We start from the raw sequence: 22,520 nt of genomic DNA, 5'->3' as shown, positions 1-22,520 counted from the left end.
CTTTGCAACTCTGCCAACTTCCTTTGCTCTGTGACCAGGGCACTAATTCTATAATAAGCGGTTAGTGCATAATCCTTTCCTTCCTGCAAATGCACCTCAGTGAGCCTCCAATACACAGTCATCGTTGCCTTCGAAAACACAGCACTCTAACTGGAAGGTCTGAGCACTGAGCAGCAGCAGGAGACAGCAAAGCACCTCACTGTCTCCTAGCAGCTTTGTTATTCAGGCTGGGGAACAGTGATCCGATCTGTCTTGCTTCCTAGTCTTCATATTCTAACATACCCAAGACCCCTCATCTGCTGGTCTTTCCCAGAAGGCCTTGGCACTGGCTAAAGTCCAGCTGATACGCTCCCCCAGCAGGAGACTAATTCATAATGCTAGGTTGTGGCTCTGTGAGCGTGGCTTAGACAGATGGCTTGCAGGTCACATGATCTGAGCTGATCCTTCCCTAGGCCCATCACGAAATCTGGTCTGAGTTACTCTAAAACTTACTTTTTAAATCTGGAGAGCATGGTGATGGATTTCTACTAATCCTGCAGGACTGAGCTCTTCCTACGTCTGTGAAGGCTTGCCTCGTGTGCAGGGTGCGTCTTGCATCTGAGGCTGGTTAGCCAAATTGTTGGCTACCGTGTGAACGGGGCCGTGTTCCCTGACTGGACCATTTCACTTTGCTTGTTTATGTGGCCAGAGGCTGAGATCCCATTTATAATCAACCTTCTCCAAATTTGTGCTTGTTAATAAAGAACAATGCTAGGGCATTCACACCCACTGCCTCCATATGATAAAGGTCTCCAAATGCACATTCCCCGTGGCACAGATCACAGATGATGGATTTTCCAGCGTTCATCAAAAAACATGCATGCTGGAGCTTAATGCCAAGAGCAGGTAGACTGAGAACTTATCTCTTTCTTTCAGGCACCCCCTCCATGTGGCTCCCACTCTGTCCCTCCTAATTCATCCCAAAGCCCATTTTCGAGGCAGCTCGGGGACCATACAGCAGTAGGCACCCCAAAAGTCCCTGGCCATTAACCATCTTTAGTGTCCCTGCCTGGGCACAAAGTCAGGGAAAGTCACTCTTGAGGTGACTCTGAAAGCTGGAGTCTCGAGAAACAACATCTTTCTATCTGCTCACTGCTGGAAATTTCCAATTCCAGTTCAGCCAGCATCCTAAATCCACAGTTAATTGGCTACCTGATGGCTAAATCTAATTTTAATCCTTCATTCACTTGCACAGAACAGTGGAACTGGATGACCTGTCTGGTTCAGTGGTAAATGGGTTTTCTTTGCATGAAGCAGGACTTTGTCCACTCTTTTTTTTTGCCCCCTCCAAGATTAATGTGTAGTCACAACTTCCTTTGGGAGATGCCCCTTTCGGTTCTAGAAGAATAGCGGTGCTCAAGAAAGAAGTCCCACAGCAAAGCGTGAGATTTGAGGGGCACTGCCTCAGACACAGGCAGGCAGTGAAGAATAAGAAGGAGCCAGGTATAGGGTGAAATGTCTGCTCTATTGTTCTGTGCTCTGCTAAGTACATCCTAGCATTTCAGTTCTGGAAGCCACTCCTTTCTCAGAGCACACATTCACACCTTTACAAATACAAAACCAGAACCGGGGCACCATATTCTGTGGCTCCTCAGGGGCCTTCCAAATCTAAGATTGTCTCTATCTGTGTATTTCACTGAATGAATTCAGAACCAGCTCGGCCACTGCGGCTGGTTCCGAAATGCATTCCGAAAGACCTTATCCATCTTAAAGACCAGGGTGGAGTGTCAAGTGTCAGAAAAGCAACACACTTCGATAAAAAGAAGGTATTAAAAGCTAATGTGGGAATTCTGGTTCCTTCTGGCATCAAGAGGCAGATTGACTCATGTTTTTCCTTTCTGGCTAAGCACTGAATAATTAAAGGCCAAGTGCGGCTGTGATCCAGATCCCCCGCATGCCAGGGAGTCCTGACCTTACCTCATGCTCCACTAAGATGGCAAACAGCAAGGGAAAGCTTTGGCCTTAGCTGCCAGAGAGCCTGCGTGACTCTGACTGAGGCACAGGCCCCAGCTGGGGGAGGAGGTAGGAGAAGAACTGCTGGTTATTTTTCTTTGAAATTGTTTGTGTGAACAAGTCATTATAAGCTGTGAGTTTACTAGTTAGAAGCCAATCCAGGATGGCTCACTGATGACTTGATGTGAGCTAGTCAAGTAACATGTTGTAGACCGATGGGAATGAAGAGGATGAGGGGCTTGGGTTGGAGTGCAGGACCTCACACACACATATGTCCCCGTGCTCTCCTACCTTTCCTCCTCAGATGCTGTCCCTGCCCAGCTGCCTGTCCAAATCCCTTCACGAGACATTTCAGACGCGAAACCTGAGGGCCAGATGGCATCACCATCCCTGCGCATGATCCCATAAGGCTCGTGAACTCAACCTGCCATAGGGGTCGGGTCACATGACTTCCCTACAAGGCAGATGACTCCAGCAGGAGGCCCCAAAGCGAGGGAATGTGCCTGATGTGCAGATACCCAGAAATGCCAAGGCTGGAGCCACCTTTGTTGTCCCACCCAGGAGGCTGGGAGGCAGACATGATGGCAACAGGGTGTGAGGAAACTGGGAAAAGCAGTTGCTGGCCCGCCAGTGTAAAATAATGATCAAACTGAAGAATCCTCTTTTTCAGATAGAAAAAGATAAAAGAGAAAGGTTTCATAGATCCAGTCACTCACCAGACTTTTCTTGAAACCTCAAGGAGGAAAAGGCACAGTTGGGACATTTATAGTTGGCAAACACTCCGTGTCTCCATATGGCCCAGAAAGTGGGGTGTTGTGAGGGCAGCAGAATGAGGGAGAAACATACCCAGCCTCTGCCAAAACTCTGCCCATCTCCCTACACGGGTGTCTGGCTGAGACAGGAGACCTGAGTGTTCTTATAAATGCTTTATAATGTAAAAGTGTGCCGGGAGGAACAGGAAAGGTGCGATTGGGGTGTCTTTCCGTTGGTTTTCTCATCTCCCGGTATGCCCCCCGCTTAGAAAGAAATCCCCTTCCCCTCCTCCTCAAAAGTCAGGAATAAAAGTTCCCAAACAGAATTTGTCAGGTTTACATTATAAAGAATCCCTTCACTTGAGGTACGCAGCTATGGAGAAGAGAGAGTTCTCTTCAGCCACTACGTAAATGACACATATGCTTATACAAAACATACATGACGGCAGGTGCAGACCTCTGCAGAAGGGCTCAGGGGACCACGCAGCTCTCTCTGAGAATTCAGCTACTGGCCATTCCTTCCCCTTGGTTAGGGGTAGTGCTCTTGGGACTTGGGTTGGGTTCTGAGAAGATCCTGGCTGGTCACGGTGAAAGGGATGCCAAGTCGCCTCGGACTTCTGAGGCATCACGTGACGGTGTTACCACGGCAATCGTCATCAGCTTTGCTCAGACTGAGTAACAGCCTGAGCAGAAGCCTCCGCAGGAGCCTCTCCTCAGGAGGAGGAGAGCGAGACAGGGCAGGGGTAAGGTCATCTGAGTGGTAGACATTCCCCAGGGGCAAATATATGGGTTATAATGATGAAGGCTGTAACTGCAAAGGAGGAAGGCCCTTGAAAAGCCTGCAGAAAACCCCACATTTGGCTTCCTCTTGGCTTGAGCCTCCTAGCATGGCCTGGCAGTGCGACACGGGCTTCCTTCTGCGGTGTGCCCTGGGCCAGGCCCTCACTCTGCTGGCAGGTGGGACCCCGGCCAACCCTACCAAAGTGATGGGAGAGCTGAATTCTCTGGTGCCTTTAATGAGGAAGGGGAGAGAAAAGAGTTAGGAAGCATGGCGCATGAGCAAGAGAAAGCGTTACCTGGACCTCAGCAATGTGACGAAGGCCAGAGGAGAGGGGTGTGAGCCTGTCCCACGAGCAGGAGGAAGGGGAGAGGAAATGTGCATGGCCAGCTTGAAAGGATGGTAAAAGAAGAGAGTGGATGGAGAAGGATGAGCAAGTACCATTTACATTTCCAGGGAAATTAAGAAAAAGTTCAGGGAGTGACATCACTAAAAGCAAGTGATGGATCATAACTCTCAATCCATCACATAAGTGTGGACCCCAGAACCAGGGGATTCTTGGGGTTCCCTGCACTGTACCTGGTCTGAGGACCCACAGAGAGGCTTCGGTTCCGGGGCTGTTAACGCTTCCCCTGCCACCAGCACCAAAGCCACCACTGCCATATTTTCAAAGGGCACAAAAAAAAAGAACAAGATAGATGACGACCCTCCAGCCCACTGTCATCACTCTGGATCTGAGGAGAGACAACAGGACTGTGGACATGGGGCAGGCATGCAGAGGCTTCCTCTAAAACACACCTCCTCCCCAAAGGCACCTGCATACCTGCCCGGTTACCAGGGTGTGTGTCTTTGCGCGCGCGTGTGTGCGCGCGCGTGTCTAAGACAACCAAGTTGTGGAAACCAGCCTGTGTTCATCTTCAACCATTTGCACACAGTATATATCAACACATACTTGGCTCCAGTGTCTAGACTTCAGAGTGTGATGAGAGAATGGAAGGATAAGGAGGGGAACTAACACCTAATGAATTATTGAACATTATATCAGAACCAATGATTTACTATTTGTTGGCAAATGGAATTTAAATTAAAAAAATTTATGGGCGCCTGGGTGGCTCAGTTGGTTAAGCGACTGCCTTCGGCTCAGGTCATGATCCTGGAGTCCCCGGATCGAGTCCCACATCGGGCTCCCTGCTCAGCAGGGGGGTCTGCTTCTCCCTCTGACCCTCCCCCCGTCTCATGTGCTTTCTCCCTCTCTCAAATAAAATAAATAAAAAAATCTTTAAATTAAAAAAATTTATGATCATTCACATTGTGCCACGCCCTATGTGCTAAGCACGCCACACGCATTATTTTGACTGCCATTTCAGGGATGAGAAACTGAGGTTAGGAGGGTTACTACCTTGTTCTGTTGCTCTAGGACATGATGCAGGTAAGTAGAGGGGCTGGGATTCAAAGCAGGGCCTGCCTGAGTCCATAGCCCACACCTTCCTCCCACTCTGCCCTGTCACCCCAAGGAGCTCTGTTCTTCCTAAAAGATGGGGAAGATTCTTTCCCATACACTTCTCCCTCCTTGTGTTTTGTTTCTTCAAAGAGAGACAAACTACTTTACTGAGATCAAAATAAGAAAGAAGAACAATATGGTGAATAATATATGCAAATGGATTGATGAGAAGGGAACTTGACCTTTTAAAAACTCAAGGGTGCTATTTATCCCTAACAAAGTAAGTAGGCCTCTTTAGGAAAAAGACAGATTTTAATGATTTTTTTCTAAGAAGGAGGAAGAGGAGCTGGGAGTCCCCTTGGTAGAGCCAGCGTTGCCTTGATTTTTACCTTGGGGTGAGAATTTATACAAGGTCCAGATGATGGGGGAAAATACCCCGCTTTTGGGCAATTTCCTTAGAAATAGCTCAGACACCTCTAATAGGAGGCTTTCTGGTTGTGAGAGACACAGGTGATTCCATGTGACTCTAATGGTAGGCGGGGAGGAGGGGCAGTTAATACAATGGTGTACATGGGGGACACTGAAATTGTCCCGCCAGCCCAGCTCAGGGCTACCAGCGACATTCAACCGGCTCTCCTTTGGAGGGTCCCCCGTGGCTGGGACAGCAATGCAAATAGCCCACTTCTAGGTTCTGGAAGATCTTAAGTTCTTAGGACAGCTGGGGACCTTTCATCTCTCCTACAGAGAGCTCCCGACCCTTAGCTACTTGGGGAATGTTCCTTCTCAACTGTCACCCCACCTCTTTCTCCTCCAGGATGGAGAGAAATGGAAGCTGATGGTGTTTGGGGAGAAGAGGGGAAATGGATTAGCCCCCTCTGACCACCTGGACCTGGGGAGGCCCAACTTCTGCAGGTGCTCTGCCCCTTCCCTTTTGCAGTGATATCACTGACAGCAACTCCCAAATGCTTTCTTTCTGCCTCATCACAGTGTAGCCAGACTTGCTTAAAGACTCGGCTCTGTCTTGCACTTGGAGAGGCTGGAGGGAAGTCTGCTGGGCCACCTGGAAAAGGCGGGAGCTCTCTGGCAGTACAACAAGGTGCCGATGGGGCCCAGAGGCTGTCATTCATCTCCTGGGCACTCTACACACCAGCTTAGGGAAAAGGCCCTGACCATGTGTGTTTCCTAGCTAGACCCTGGAGGGCCAAGAGAGCCCCTTCCTTGGCTGGATGCCACAGGAAATGTCAGCATGTAGTTAGTTGAAAACCTGCTACAGCTGAATCAATGTTTGGAAAAAAAAAATTCCCCAAATGTAATGAGCATGGTTTAGTCACCTGAATGTTCTCCTCAGTGCATTATCAAGGAAGTTGTGAGAGTCTTATGTTCTGGAGCTAAACATATTAACATGGTTCTTATGTCTGTGAAGTAGCTCTGGGGTCCCCCTGCTCATGAGCAGAGAATCTCATACTCAAGAGTCTGCAGTCCCCAGCTATGCATTCTTCTTCCAAGCCGACTCTTTGTTTGACATATCCAAGAAAGGAAAGGGTACATGAGCTGTCCCTGGGTCCCTCCCTGAGCCCATGGAGGAACTGCCCACATGGGTGAGCACCTGCCCATGCTTGCTCTTCTCCAAGAGGAACTCCAGGGCCCCTGACTTCTTCCTCGGGACTCCCCCGGCTCTTCCTTCATCAGTGCAGCAATTTGGGGCAGGGAGCTGAAGCTATAAGGCTCGCCGGAGTTCCAGGGAGGGCAAGTGGGAACCAGATTTCCAGGGCGGCTTGCTTTGGCACCACTCTGAGTGGACTGCCTCTCATGCTGGCCTAGGAGAAGGCCTCAAATCAGTCCGAGTCTCAGGAAGAAGGGACAAAGGAAACTGAGCAAGAAAGAGTTACACTTACGCCAAAGCGAAGGCCACCAACGCGCCAACCACCACCACGAAGTCCAGGATGTTCCACAGGTCTCGGAAGTACGACCCGTCCTGCAGGATCAAGCCCTGGTCTATCATCTGAAGGAGAAGGATGTGAACAGCCGTGGATGAGCCCACAGGAGTTGGCAATGCACCCGGAGCTCAGGGCTTCCCCCAGGGCAATGCCCCTACTACCACTGTTTCCACAATCAGCCCTGCACAAGGACCTGAGGAGCAAGGGACAGGTCCCACAGGCTCTCTCCACCTAACTGTGAAGCTCAGGCCCCGTATCCTAGCCACCAGGGCTCAGCTAGACTCCTTGGTTCTCACATTCCTCCTTCCTTTAGGGGCTCAGAACACCAGGCGTCACCACATACGCACAGATGGGGAAAACCCCAGATGGGAGAGACTATGAACAAGATAGAAATGTGGGCTGTTAGGGTGGTGGGGACCAGACTGGTAAGCAGTGAGTGCGGCTGGCACTACATGTAGAGTCCAGGAGGACTCATTCCTCCTTGGCCCTTTACCTTGGCTCAAACCAGGGGGCACACTGGGGAGGCAAGTACAGTGCCCAGGCCTGTCTGCTCTCCTGCCTGCCTGAGAGTGGAATGGCTCCTTCCTGGGCCACTCCCACAGGTCTGCCCCAGCCTAAACAGATCCACACAGCCATGCTGTGCCATGAAGTTTGGTCACGACAGACTTCATCAGACTTCCGAGGCCAGAAGAGGGGTCGCCAGAGGCCTGAGGTCTGTCACTGGCTGGTAGGTGGCAGCACTGGGGAAGAGCAGACCCATGACCCATCCAAACCCTGGAGCCCAGCTTTTCTCTGGAGGCTTTTACCTTTATGACCATCTCAAAGGTGAACACGCCAGTGAAAACATAGTCAAAATACCTCAGGACCTGTAAAACACGTACAGTGAAGGGCAAGAGGACCACGTGTGGCCACCAGGCCGTATACACTCCTGCCTACCCACACACAGGCAGTGCTGCACCCGCACCCCAGCTCACTTCTCCCTCAGAACAGAAGCATGGGCTTCTAAGTGCTGGCTGGACACAGGGACTAGAGGAGCCATGCATCCTGCTAGAGCCGCAGGACCCAGGGGTCAGTCCTTGGCTCCTCCCTCCCCTGGGCCAGAACTTAACTTCTTGGGTCCCAATTGCCCCACAAATCTCTCCCTCAGGACCTGGAATCCTTGTCGATTGCAATCCTCCCCATGCACCCCCCGTCATCCCTCCGGACATACACCCTTGGGACCTCCAGGAGATGTCTCAGCTCCCTGGGGTAGAATCTCAGCTCCCCAGATTCATGCACATCCCTCATGACCTGACATCAGACCCCCCCACACACACACACTATAGAAGCCCTTGGGCAGCTGCAAAGACTGGCTGGCTCTGGATGTAAGGCCCACCGCTGAAGCCTCAGGGCACGCGGTGGGGACTGGGGAGACGGGGCTGATCTGGAAATGGTCCATACTCTGCCCTGAGGAAGAGGAATGGGCCATTTCTTAAGCCTTCCTCATTACCCCAGGAACCTTCCTCAGTTCACCTTTAATACTGGGATGGGGAGGGGCTGGGACGGGGCGGGTCCCAGGGCAAAGGGCTCCCATGCACCCACTTTGTTGCGCTCCGAGTTGGTCAGGACGGGGTCCTCGGCTGCCAGGGCGATGCTGCTGGCTGCGATCACCAGGAGAATGCACATCTCAAAGTAGCGCAGGCTCACGATGTAGTGGCAGGCCCTGCGGATCCTGTGGGGCGGAGGAGCCAACAGAGCTGTGTCGGCTTCCCTCCCCTCCCCATTCCTTACTCCCCACCCTCGTGCACATCAGCCTCCTCCAGACAGCCAGGCCCTGGCCAGAGGAAGCCGTGGGGAGATCAATTTAATTTTGCAGGCACCACCCGTGATTTAAAGCTCCAGTGGGAGAAGGTAATCAGATTGGTTAGAGGCTGCAGTGTGTAAGCCAAGATACATTATCTGTAGGCACGTCTGAGCCAAGGGAGCAGCCAGCATCAGACGACATGCACTCCGCATGGCCACATGGTACCCTCCACTGTATCTCAATGTCTACTCCCCCACCATACAGAAACTGGGACATAGCAAGGAAACCAGAAGAACCAAGAAACATAACAATAGACCTTGATTCTAAGATTCCTAGCGAGAACAGCAACGGGTTTTCATGAGCCCCACGTATTCTGATTAGAGTAATTATGTTCTACAGACTGTGTTCTGGACTTGGGTGACCTGACATACCTTAGCCCAAGTTCCTTCCTTCCCAGAGCCTTGCCTGAAATACTGCCCATGTGGTCACTGAAAACGTTTTTGTCTTGCTAGCCTCAGAATTAGGTCTATGTGTACATCTTGCTCATTTCCAGGGCAAAAGGCAGCTCAGTCTAACCTTCCAGAATCTTCTCTGCCACCCTCATCTCATGCCCCTACCTCTGCTTTGAGGAACATGCCCATTTCAAAACTCACGTATGGGACAGTGGGACCAATACTCTTAAACTCCAGTGGATGATCTTTCTATTCTAGGTTCCCTATTCTCAGTTCTGTCCACCACTGGAGTATTTGATGACACATCCCAAGTAGATTTCCTTCCTCCCACCCCACCCCTACACAACCTACTGACCAAATAAGAGGAATAAAAGTTATAGGGTCCTTTCCTCATGACATCTCTCATGCTTCCCTGTCTTAAATTACCTTGTAGACTCAGCACAGAGCTCAGAGGCTGTTCAATCCCATGACCCACTTCCACCAGTGAGCACCCTGCATGTTTCAGATGTCTGGCCACAGTCTACTAAGGGGGCCCTCATCTCTCCTTCTCCTCATCACCCTGCCCTGGTTCTAACCCTGGTCCTGAACGGGGAGCGATGGGAAGGTGCCTTACGGGTTGGTGGTGCTGAAGATGAACATGGAGCTGTGGGGCACCATGGCTTTGCCCGTCTCACGCTTCTCCTTCTTCTGCTTCTTCTCCACCTCCTCCTCCTCCTCTTTGATCTCTGCCTCCTTCAGCGGACTGGCTTCTCCATCAGTCTTGTTGCTAACTGCCAAAGGAATGTGTTGAAATCATCAGAAACCTTGCCGCCTGTGAGAACAGTGCCCTTTGTTTCCCATGGGGGTAGGATCAAGAGGAGGGGAAGGGGTTAGAGGAATGTGTCTAGCCAGGTACGCTGCAAACACTGGGGGTGTTCACTATTATGCTGAGTCAAGCCCTTGCTCTCGTTCTCGCCTGGCTGTCACCCTAATTTTACATGGTATATGACTTTTTTTGCCATATAAATAATAATCACATTTCCTAGGGTCACAGAAGGCTTGTTTCTGCTGTGAAGTTTACAAAGCCGACATATCTAAAATCTAGATTCTTTGCCTATGTTCACTTCTTGAATTTTCACATCACTACACCCTGAGCGGCATGTACTCTGCCCATTATACAGACGGGAAAACTAAGGTTCAGGGAATTCAAGTACCTATCCTAGGTTCATACAGCTAGTTCCCAATTCCAAATCCTGTAGCCTTTCGATAATCTCCCACTGCAATGGAAGATTTTAAAAAGCCGTTACTCTTGTTTGCGGCTGACTTGCTGGCTCTTCTTGTTCCGGTCATGATTAATGTTGAAATGGCAATGCAATATTCATACCTCTATGGGACCATGACTGCATTCCAGGACGGGGAGGATGAAGGAGCCAGAGACTGAGTGGAGCTCTTGGGCCACCCTTGGTTTCCACATGCAAGTCACAGGGTGGGGTAAGTGGCAAAGAGGCGGAAGCTCTCTGAGCGGGGCAAGGGATGCAGTCAGCCTCTCCCGCTGTTCTCTCTCAGCTAATGACTCTACCCTGGAGCCTTGTGCAAGCAGCAAACCTTTGAGCTTCTGGCCCCTTCTGGGTCCTTCCAAGAGGTAACCCATCCAAAAGCCCTCTGATAATATGCTCTTACCTATGACCAAGGCCATCGACCAGCCCCAGAACAGGAACAGAGGAAGGTCAAACTTCTTAACATTTCTCATCAGAGAGGGTCCAAAGCACTTATTAGAGCATAAAATGAAACAGACACCAAAAGAGGTTGTCTGAAATCCTGAGACATGCCCAAGTCAACCCCACGAGCACTAGACATGGGGGATTTCATTTTCTAAAGTAGTATTGGCATTTTGAGTGCTGACAAGGTGATGGAATGGAGATGGAGCAGTGGAAGAAAGAAAAACAGGGAGAGGAGAAGACTGTTCTATGCAAAGAGAAAAATAAGGAAAAAGAGAGGCCAAAAAAGCAAGGGTGGAATCTATGGTCGCAATTCAGTGGCCATGGGCAGCAGGTGGGATTAATGCAAGAATGGGGGTGTGGTGAGGGTTAGGGAGGGGATGGGGCTGGGGGGGAAGTAGGGATGGGGTGGGCTTAGGGCGGGGATGGGGTCAGGGCAGAGACAGGGGTGGAGTTTAGGGTTAGGGCTGGGAGAGGGATGGGGTTAGGGGAGGAAGAGGGATGGGGTTGAAACAAGGATAGGAGTGAGGCCGGGTGGGGTGAAGGGTGGGGATGCAGGGGTAGGCCCCGTAATTTTTGTCTCTTCCTTTTGAGGTCCGGAGATTAACATCCATTGCCTGAGGGATCTAGGATAAAAACTGAGTAAAATCTCCTCGGAGGAAAGAGTAGATAAGAGTAACAGATTCATAAAATGTTAGTGCTGAGAAAGACCTCAGAGATCACCCAATTCAATGCTTTCACTGCAGGGCTGACAACCTGAAGCCTTGGGAGAAACCGAGGTTTGTGCAAGCCACACTGAACAGGTCTGGGCCATCTCCTGCTCCATCAGGGGTTCCCTAACCTGTCCAAGTGACAGGGCACCTTGGAGGTCCTGGAGAACACCACCAAATATTCACACGGTAAGTCAAATAGCTGAATATATATCTGGGTACCAAACCACATGTGTTCTCCTTGAAGTCTCTATGGTGGTCACAGGGGCCAAGGCTGAAGGAAATTTTATGGGCAAAACTTAAGACAGAGAACATTTTTCCTGCAAACCGAGATAAAACTACTGCTATCATTTACTTGCTGAAGAATGACTTCGTCCTGCTGGTGGGGTTTTTCATGTAGCTTTACTGGGTGACTTCAGAGCCACAATGGTCCCCAGCCCTGGGTGGGATGGGCAGTAAGGGTGAAGGGGGCAGGGACTGCGTTCTCACTGTGAACCACAGTTGAGTCCACCAAGGGGCCCACGTCGGGGATGGCAACAGTGACGCTGGTGCTGTCAGCGGTGGCCTTGTCTGTGTTGGTGGCGCAGGAGAGGTCAGGCTCACTCTGGCTGATGGCCCTGCCCATGTCCAACTGCACGTCGCCCAGCAGGGCCCGCTCACTGCTGCCCTCCACCTCCTGCTCGGTCAGCGCCGTGTCCTTCGCCACTTCCAGCTCCGGCTGGGGCAGGACCAGGGGCATGTTGTCCTCGTCGAAGGCTCCTGCCAGCCCAGAGCCTCTGGGCACCATCAGACTGTTGGTCCTGGAGGGACAAAGGAGGAGATGGCTGTTGCTCAGATCAGAAGAAGCTGTTCTCAAGTGGCGGGTGAGCCAGGCAAGAGGGAAAGGTGAGGGAAGCCCGAGGAGCCTTGCTGGAGAGCGTGCCAACCGCTGCCTCCCACCCCAACCCACCCAGGCAGGGGGCAGCTAAGACCCCCAGGCAGTGTCCAGGCCTTGTTCCCGTCAATCGGCCCGGGACCCGCTCCCAAAAGGAGATGCCCTAGAAGAACAGACCGGGTTTTCAAGGGGACAGCGTCCATCACCTATCATAGTCACGCATATCTTATGAAGGATGTGTTAGCATCTTCTCCATTTTGTAAAAGGGAAAACGGAGGGTCAGACAGGATTGTATTGAAGAGTCCTTCACCCCCGCAGGGCTAGATGCCTCTGGGGCACGCCTGTGACTAACTTACCTCCTTAAGTCTTGGCCTCGCTCTTCTTCCTGGATCGTGGGTGCCTTGCCCGCGTGGCTGCCCCTGGGCTCGCTGTCCTTCTCCCCCTCGGGGGGTGCCGCCTCATCCAGACTCCGCTCCTGGCTGGCAGACCTGCTCCGGGAGGTGGAAGACAGCTCCCTGCCTTCTGTCCTGACGCGACGGTGCCGGCTGCGCCGCTGGCTCTGCCTGTGTCTGGCACGGTCCTCAAAGGTCACCATGGTCTCCCCTCCCCCAGCCTCCAGCTGGGTCGGATCACAGTTGCCATGACAGGGCCTGGCCAGCCACGGTGGCTCCCGTTTGCCCAGGGACAAGGGGCTCCTCTGGTTGTCCAGGGCGCTCGACAGGTCCCCTCCATCCCCCTTGAGGGACCCCCCACGGCTGATGCGCTCCTCCTCACACTTCTCCAGGCCCAGGCCCTCGATGGGCCTGGGTCTCCGGTAGAGGCTGGGGTGGGCATTGAGTGGGTTGAGGGCACTCAGCGGGTTGAGGGGGTTGAGGGGGTTCATTGGTGGGGCCTCCTCTTTATTGAGGGCCTCCTGGCTGGACATCTGCATGTGCCTTCTCAGCTGGCTGGTGCGCTGCTCCCACACCGACATGTGGTGCCGGCGCCTCCGCTCCCTCCTGCCAAAGGGGAAAGGGCGAGGACCACGGTCAGAGCCTGATAGCCGAAGGCCAGGGAGGGAGCCACTGGGGTGCAGACCAGCCCTCAGCGGCCGTGGGAAAGGGGCGGGACACATGGGGGGCGGGCAGCAAACGGGAGAGCCCAGGACCTGCAGACAGGAAGCACAGAAAGATGCAAGGAGCGGAGTGGGCCACACACGAGTAGGTGGTGGGACCAGCGCCTCCGAGCATGTGGGGCTTCCCACTCTCGTCCCTGCTCTGCAGTCGTCAGGGGGGCGGGGGGGCGGGGGGTGGGCATGAGCCCGGGATGGAGCCCCCAGGGCCTGCAGGACTGCGGTACCAAGGCTCACCCGGTCTGCACTCCCCTGTTCTCCTTCGCTCTCAGGACATCCACCTATACCCACCCTGCGCTCAGCACTGGCCCTTAATTCCAGGTCAGAGAGCTTTGCTCCCCCCACTCCCCCAGCTCCCCCTGCCCCTCAGATGGTGGGGGGCACAGGCTGAGAAGTACAGCGGCCGGGTCCGACGAGAGGAAGCCTGGCGACGGTGACTAGCAGACCCGTGTTGGCATCGCCCTCCAAAAACGAGAGTGCCGTGGCTCTCTTCCACGACAGCTGACGCAGACCATGGCACTGTGTGTGCCGAGAGCGCCGGCCCCTGCTTCTCAAAACCGCTGCCGAACGCTTCAGCCCAGGGGCTGAGATGAGCCCTCACGTGGCGGCAGGCCCACGCAACGTGACGCGCCCAGGAGCGGGCTCCCGTGGGCGGGAGGGCAGTCCCTGCTTTCACGCACATGTGCCCACACGCACCCTCACGGAGGCCCGTGCGCCAGCCCACGGGCGAGGCCCACGCGCCGACACGACGTGCCCACACCAACGCGTGCCCACTCGCGGGCCGCACAGAGGCGTGCACAACACACGGGGTCACGTACCGTAGACACACACTGAACTGAGCACAAGTGGAGAGGTGCAGAGGATAGCGTCCACGGGACACACGCGCACACCACGGCACACACTGACATGCACACCCGGCGCCACTGTGTCCGCGGTGAGGACGAAGACACGGTGTCCCCACGCACACACATGACCGCTCACAAACACGCAGACCGGTACACACATACAGGTGGCCGCTGCGTGGCTCCCACATCGACATGTGGTGTCTTCTCCTTCTGTCTCTTCTGGGAAAGAAAAACGAACAGGTTCAGTTCACCCCGGCCTCTCGGAACCACAAGCCCCACAGCCACCAGCCAGTGTCCAGGGAGAGGCGCAGAGTCCTCTAGGTGCCCACACGCTCTCCACATGCCCGCTGCCCTCTGGAGGCTCCCCACCTTCACCTTGCCCAGGAAGTGACCTTGGATTCTGTGCAGACACATGGATCCGGTGCTGGAAGCACACATGCAGGTGCAAAGGAGGTCTCATTTCATAGAGGACACAGCTTCGGGGGCTCGGTCATCATGCCCCCCCCCCCCCCGGCACTCACGCTTGCCCCTAAGTGCCCTTCGGGGATCTATCCTGGAAACCCTACAAACTCGGATGAGAGTTGTATTCCCCCCAATCACGTCTAGGACATTCACATGGGTGTGACCGCCCCGCCCCCAAGCTCATCACTCCAGTCACATAACACATGCGGGAAAACTGCCCCGCCATGCAAACCATCAGAGCCACAGAGCAGCCCATGGCCAGGGGCAGGGCCACCCTGCCATAGGCTGCTGTCCATGTACTTCAGGACATGTGCAGCACCCCTGCGGCTCTGCGACCCAGTGACCCTGGCCAGAGGCCTTCCAGGCTCCGTCTGTTCAGCCAGGTAAAGCACAGCCCCAGCCTTCTCAGCCATGCGCAGGGGAGGGGGGGGATCTTTCTCCAGACACACACATGCTGTGCCCTTTCGCTTACAAGGTCCAGACAAGGTCAGACTGGTAGGGTGTGGGCATCACCCACAAAGGCAAATGGGACTCCTAAAAATGAAGCTCTCAGGGCAAGGTCAACGCTCAGGTCAAGGACACCACAGGTGGGACACCTGTGGAGCGAGCTTGCCCCCAGTCCTGGGCTGACAGATGCAGTGTGGCCCACTGGGCCCTGCCTAGACCTGGGGGATGCTTAGTGACCGTTGTTCCCTCCCTGACCAATGGAGAACATGCTAGGCCTCGTAGCACTGCTCAACTGCCATGTCCCACATCCACAGAGAAGCCTGATACATGGGTGGGCTGGGGGAGGAGCAGCAGCTGGTGGGAGCCTCACTTGGCATCTGGAAGAGGCACAGTGTGTACAAGCATCCACGGAGTGGGGGCAGACATCACTGCGGAGATGCCTGTGAGCTCCCCGACTGTGTGCACCCCTCAGCAGGGGCAGCTGCAATGCAATGAGGCCCACATGGGGTGCCGCTGCCAAGCAGCATGGGTAACACATAGAAATAGAAGGACACACTCTAGCCAGGCAGCAAGCACACCCACTAGAGAAAGCAGACGCTATCATCTACTTGCAAATCCTCAAATATTCAAATATCAGCTCTCCAGAAGCACATGTGTAAGAGTTTAAGTACATGGAAGAATTCTCTCATGAACGTGCGCGCGCGCGCGCGCGCACACACACACACACACACACACACACACACACACACACACACACACACACACACACACACACACACACACACACACACACACACACACACACACACACACACACACACACACACACCAGGCAAAGACAGACCCAACTTTTAATTCCCATACAAATCAGATACACGCTTCAAACTCCACTTCTCCACTCACACATACACATATCCAAATTCACAGCCCATCAGCAATACACCATCTTTCCTAAAATCACACAGAGAGGCATCGACATCTCTCCAACTCGTGCATATGTGACCTCACATACACCTGACATTAACCCTGTGGATCAGGAAGGGCAGCAGCATTCTTCCCATTTCAAAGATGGGGCAACAGAGGTTCTAGGATCCTAAGTGGTTCTTTCTCCAAGGACACTGAGCATGGGAGTGACAGAACCAGCCCTCAGACCTTCTGATTTGTAACAACGCTCTTTTCAGGTTTCTCTAGGGACAGCCACCTCTTCGCCTGTCCGGTAGCCCAGGATTCAGTGGTCTTGCCTGCACTCCGGAGAAACACACACCCCACCCCAACATCGCTCCCGTCAGCAGTACCCACCCAGCAACCAGAGCTGGATCTCTGCTCATCTTGGATGGTTGTAGCACCTTCTTCCACCTCACCGTGCCCAGACACGCATTACAGCTCACTGCCTACAGCCCTATGCCTACCCGCATTTCATTCATTCTTCCATTCCACAAATAGGGAGTTTCTACTCTGGGCCAAGCATTTTCCCAACTCACGTCTCCAAACCCACTCTTCCCCAGGCTTCCTCATCTCAGTAAATAGAACCACCCACTCCTAAGTGACAGCCAGCCCTCCCCATCAGCGTGTTTGCATACCTGCGTGTGTGTATTTTTAATCCAAACACATGAGTGCAGGGAAGGTGGGGAAGGAACGACTCAAGGCCCAGAGAGTATTCCAGAGAGAAAGGAGTTACTCTACCTTTCTCCATCAATCTTTAACAAAGTTTGAGGGCCGTTTTTTTTCTCACTCACAGAGAAGGGGCTCAGAGGCCAGGCCTTCAGTTTTGAAAGGTGAGGGCAAGATGATGACCGTCCAGGGGAAGAAGGGCCCCACACAGAGCTCTGGAATGACTCTAAAGGGCAAGACAGAGAACACTCAGAGCCCTTCCCATGAGCACTTGGCAAAGAAAGGCTCCTGCTGACCAGCTTCAAGTGGTGGATGACAGGGTCTGGTGTCCGGATAGAGTCACACCTCCCGGGGGTCTCAAAGCCTCCCCATTGATCCCCAGGGCCACCCATGCAGACCTCAGTGAGGCTCACAAGCCACAAAAGGGATTCTCAGCTCCTCCTCCAACACTTTCTTCCAGCTACACCCGGGGCCCACGCCTTGCTAGTTCTACCAGCAACCACAGGTCCAGACTAGATCCTTAAAGTCTACACTCGCTGCTCTACTCTCTCACCTGCCATTCTCTCCCTAAACCACTCCAACTGGATTCTGTTCCCACCGAGCCGCTGAAACTGACGGTCACTAACAACGTTTGTTTTGCCAAACCCAATGGTCCCTTTTCTGTCCTCAGCTTATGTGATCTTTCAATAGTATTTAGCTGCACTGTCCACTCACTCCTTCCTGAAGAGTTTTCTTCTCTAGGTCTCCAGGATAGGACACTTCCCTGTTCTTTCTTCCTACTCATAATTGCTTCCCATTTACCTCCTCTGTGGGTTTCTCCTCTGCCAGACGTCGAGGCACAGGAGTGCTCTGGCCTCCATCCTGAGCAACTCTGTCCCACCAACTCTGTGCCAGTTCACGCGTGCTGATAGTTTAATGCTGTCCAAATACAAATGGCTCCCCCCAAATCTTTATTTCTAACCTGGACTTCTCTTCCAAGCTTCAGACTCATGTAACCAACGGCCTATTCAACATCTTCACTTGGATGTCCTCTAAGTATCTCAAATTTTAATGTGGCCAAAATGAACCTTGGATTTCCACTGTTCTCCAGACTATCAGTAAGTACCACCACCATCTACCTAGTTGCTTAGGCATCAAACCTTAAAACATGGGAGAAATATTTCTTTTTTTTTTTATCCCCACCTCCATCACATTTAATCCATCACCTCGTCCTATTGGTTCTCCCTCCAAAGCACAGACTGAATGGGATTACTTCTCATTTCCTCCATTGCTACCATGGTCTCAACGACCATTACCTGTCACCTACTTTACTCTTATAGTCAACCCTGGCTCCCTGCCTCCACCCTTGGCCCCTACAATCCATTTTTCATAGAGCAGAGCAAACTTTTAAAATATTTATCATGGGGGGGGGGCACCAGTTAAGTGCTGGCCTTCAGCTCAGGTCATGAGCTCGGGGTCCTAGTATCAGGCCCCGCTTCGGGCTCCCTGCTCAGCGGGAAGCCTGCTTCTCCCTCTCCCTCTGCCCCTCCCCCTGCTCATGCTCTCTTTCTCTCAAATAAATAACATATATTTTTTAAAAAGTGTAGGTCATATAGTATCCATCCTTCTGCCTTAGAGCCTCCATGGTTGCAATTAGAATAAAAGCTAAAACGCTTCACCTGGGCCTCCAGGATCTCCCTGGCCATGTCTCCTTCTATTCCTCCTTGCTCCCTGCCCACCAGCCACACTGCACCTCGCTGGAGAATGCTCCTCCTTTGTAATTTTACATGACCACCTTCTCCACATATAGATCTCTGCTTGAATTTCACCTCTTCAGAGAATCCCTCCCAGGCTGCCTGTAAGTACTCCACCCAATTCTTATTCTTCTGCATTATTACCCTGTTCTATTTACCTTAGAGCAGTTATCATCACCTAAAATTATTTATGTGTGTTAATGATCCATCTCTCTCACTGAAATAAAAGCTCCAGGAGAACAGAGACTCTGTCTTGCTCACTGCTGTATTCTTAGGACATTTCCCAGCATGGAGTAGGCATCCTCCGATAATATATCATTTTGAGTTGATGAATTGGCTGTTAGCACAGGAGCCCAGGGGTCAGTGAAGTGGGGACAGCCAACTCACTCGATAGAAGGCATGTTGGGTGCAGACATCGGGCTGACCTCCTTGGCCTTCTGCAATGCATGTTTCTGGTTGAAAGCCTCCTCTTCTTCTTGCTCATCCTAGACACAAAGCAGAGATGGCCTTGCCTGGGATCCCCATGAAGGAGAAGAGCTCCCTTGGCTCTCCCCACAAGTTCTGGAGACCAGGTGAAATGAGGAAGGCAGGAAAAGGGGTTAAACAAGGCAGTAGAAGGGTGGGTGACCTCAGGTGGCCAGGTGCCAGGCACCTTAGGAGACAGAAGCCTCCACAGCCCTGGCATGGCCAGTAATTCTGGTCTCTACCCTGTCCCACAGGCTTCCCCACCATTCCTCAGGAAAGCCATGGAATTCTACCCCAGGCTCTAGCCCTCGGTGGAGCCCATGGCTATGGAGGTCAGAAGCTGGAGCTGACACCTTTCAGATGTTCTGCAGTGCCTGCAAGTGATGGAGCAGGGTCCTTCCAGGCAGACCTGCCCTAAAGTAAAATGCTAAGACTGTGCGTCTACTTACACCCTTTCCCCTGCCCAGCTAAGTGGCCTCACCCCAGGTGATCAGGCAGGGACCTCATCCCCTCACCTACATTCCTGGTGTAAGTGTTCCTTCTTTGTGATGACACTGGGAAAAGCCAGTTCAGGCGAAATGACTAGAGCTACTAAGAAGACACATCTTCTCAGCCTGCTCTGATCTTCACATACATTATTTTACTTGATCCTAACAATAATCCTGTGAGGTATGCAAAGCAGATAGATCATTCCCATGCTCTAGATGAAGTGCCCAATGGCACAAGAGAATCATCAGATCTGCAGAGAATGCTTACCTTGGTCAGCTCTTGGGCATTGGCCAGATTGTCCACAGCAATGGCCAAGAACACATTCAGCAGTGTGTCTGGGGTGATGAGTTAAGGACAGGCAAGTAAGAAAACCAAAAGGCTTTAGCAAGACTGAGAAGGTTTCTCGAGGTCTTTGCTGCCTGGGATCCAACAGGAACAGAAGCTACCCCACAGCAACAATTAAGCAGAGGTTATGCAGCCCTGTCTGAAGAAGAATATCTCTTCTTCCTTCCACATGGCTTCTCTTTGCCTAGGACACAGAGATAGCTGAATCCAATCACTCAGGGGCCAAGTTGGAGTAAGGGGGCCTTTGACATATATGGCCCCCACTCATAGCAATATTGAATAGAGAATCATGGAACAACATGACAGTAGGGAGCTCAATGCAGGAGCTTACCTCTCCTTTCTGGGAGGCTAGAATTGAAGCCCACCCAGATCAAGATCCTACTCTGTTCTTAAAGGTGAAAAGAAATGAGATCCCATAGACCCATCACTGAGCGGCTCTCAATAATGGAATGCTAACTTCTCTCGTTCTTCTTATCCTAAAAGGCTTCCATATTTCATTTAACAAAAATGTCACAGAGCACACAAGATCATTATGGAACCCATTTCCATTCTAAGCTCTAATCTCTGAAGTCCCAATTTTCCAACTCTCTTTGAGATCCAGGTGTTGTGGAATATAGAGCTGGTTTTAGCATCAAAGTCCAGGTCTGACTACCCTCAGAGGAACAGGAAAATCAAGGTGCCATTGTGACACTCCATTTCTGTGACGCACTGCGTAACTTTATTCTTATGGGTGTCTCATGTTTAGTTCATAGTCTGCTCTGGCCCCTAGAAATTTTCAAGGCAAAAAAGTTAAAGGAGTATCTTGTCTCTGTGAGACTATGGGAAAAGCAAAAGTGCAGCTACATCACATGGCTCTCCCTTCTAACTCCATCAATGCCATTTCAAGGCAAGTCCCATCCCCCCCAAACATCTAGTGATTGTGTAGAAGTCTGCAGTTCATAAGGTACATCCAAATAAATGACCTCATTCATTATTCACAACTAACAAAGGGATCAATGTTGTTATCCTCCTTACAGATGTGAAAACTAAAACTCAGACAGATTAAGGGACTTTTCCAAGGCTACACAACTGGTAAGCAGAACTGCTGGTATTAAAACCTAAATCTTCCTAGTCTAGATCTTATGACCAGGTAAGGGTATGGGAATTAAATGTACTTGATTTCCAGTCTCCCCTTAAAATTTAATAATTGTTTGACTTTGAAAGTTATTTCTTCTAAGTCTTAGAAGGTAAGGATCAGATGAAATAGTGCCTGTAAAACATTTAGTACAGGGTCTCACGAATAGCACAAATACAATAAATGTTAGCTATGCTAAATAGTATTAGCATTAATCATAATACAGATATTTCTGAGATCTTATTATGTGCAGGTCCTATTCTATATTAACATATAATTAATTTATTAATATTACAATGTGACCACTATTTCAGCCTGGAGTTATCTTTGCCATCTCTTATTTTCCCCAGCTGATAGTATTTCCAACTATGCAAAATAAGAGCCTCACATGTTATTATTTTGTACGCTGAAGATTTGGATAATACTTTGTCTCCTTGTTTATAACTGTCTTCTTTACCCAACTAATACACAAGTTCCTTAAGATCAGAATCCTTGTTTCTCTTAGTATACCAAGCAATATCCACCCCACTACCACCCTGACTCCCACCCCCCGGCCAAAAAAACTCACCCACCTCTACCACCACCACCATCACCACTACCACCCTCCTTAAATGCTGGTCCAGGCAGGCAGGCAGCATGAAGAGGAGTATCTTAAAAAGGATACAGTTTCCAAACAAGGTGAGCACAATGAAATAGATAGCTGACCACATGCCTGAGCTGACCCCACCCTGGGAACGGATCCCATTGTACATCACCTCATTCCAGTCCTCCCCTGTTAGGATCTATGCAAAGCAAACAACAAGCAAGTCAGAGACTTGGGTTGGTTGAGAAAATGGGGCCAATGTAAAAAGGAAAATTCTGGCCTCGGTCTTTTCCGTCTACCCCCTTGCTTGGTTATTCTGCCAGGGAGAAAAATAAAGTCACTTCCATGAATAATTCTAAACTTTCTTCTGATAAGGAAGATAATGTTAGGCATTGAAAATGGAAAGAGAGCATCACAAGGGAAGATTCTTTTCTGAGTCTGACTACCGACTCCCTCCACTTCCAACTTGGCCAGGCCTATGGGAATCACACAGATCAGGTGGTCTGGTCACGACCAGTCCATCCCAGGGGAGCTAAGATACAATTTGTGGGACAGCAGCACTATTAGAAAGAACCTCATGGGTTCCAGTTTCAGAAACCTGGGTTCTGGTTTAGCCTCAGATTCTAGCTAAATAGTGTTTTCTTTAGCTCTCAGCATTATTGATCTTTGAGTTTCCCTCCATGATTTAAAAACATATTTTTTGTGGGGTGGGGGGAGGTAGGGTGGGGGGGAAAATTCATTAAATGGACATATGGGTCAGAAGATGCTTTCAATTTCAGAAAACCATAAATGTGATATGACAGTTTTACTTCTTCCTTACCAATCTGGATGATATTTATTTCTTTTTCTTGTCTGATTGCAGTGGCTAGGACTTCCAGCACTATGCAGAATAAAAGTGG

At 51.4% G+C, this 22,520-nt stretch overlaps 1 protein-coding gene across 9 annotated transcripts in view; it reads right to left on the bottom strand.

Annotated features, from left to right (window-relative positions):
• The window catches only part of CACNA1E (calcium voltage-gated channel subunit alpha1 E), a 501,028-nt gene that overhangs the window by 58,434 nt on the left and 420,074 nt on the right, over positions 1 to 22,520 (bottom strand). For 7 of the 9 annotated variants that reach the window (XM_035722083.1, XM_027610796.2, XM_027610799.2 and 4 more), the window contains 10 exons: positions 21,703 to 21,820; positions 19,847 to 19,914; positions 19,013 to 19,110; positions 14,535 to 14,591; positions 12,773 to 13,414; positions 12,032 to 12,342; positions 9,749 to 9,905; positions 8,482 to 8,611; positions 7,707 to 7,766; positions 6,859 to 6,965 (listed from right to left, as the gene is read on the bottom strand). In XM_035722083.1, the coding sequence (XP_035577976.1) occupies positions 6,859 to 6,965; positions 7,707 to 7,766; positions 8,482 to 8,611; positions 9,749 to 9,905; positions 12,032 to 12,342; positions 12,773 to 13,414; positions 14,535 to 14,591; positions 19,013 to 19,110; positions 19,847 to 19,914; positions 21,703 to 21,820 (1,748 nt within the window). The remainder of the gene's footprint in view (positions 1 to 6,858; positions 6,966 to 7,706; positions 7,767 to 8,481; positions 8,612 to 9,748; positions 9,906 to 12,031; positions 12,343 to 12,772; positions 13,415 to 14,534; positions 14,592 to 19,012; positions 19,111 to 19,846; positions 19,915 to 21,702; positions 21,821 to 22,520) is intronic. The other 2 variants (XM_027610800.2, XM_027610804.2) reach the window with 1 other exon arrangement.

The sequence above is a fragment of the Zalophus californianus genome, chromosome 10 (genome assembly GCF_009762305.2).
Source record: "Zalophus californianus isolate mZalCal1 chromosome 10, mZalCal1.pri.v2, whole genome shotgun sequence".
Taxonomy (NCBI): domain Eukaryota; kingdom Metazoa; phylum Chordata; class Mammalia; order Carnivora; family Otariidae; genus Zalophus; species Zalophus californianus.
The sequence above is the reverse complement of the archived record's forward strand: the minus strand, read 5'-3'. Positions and strand labels throughout refer to the sequence as shown.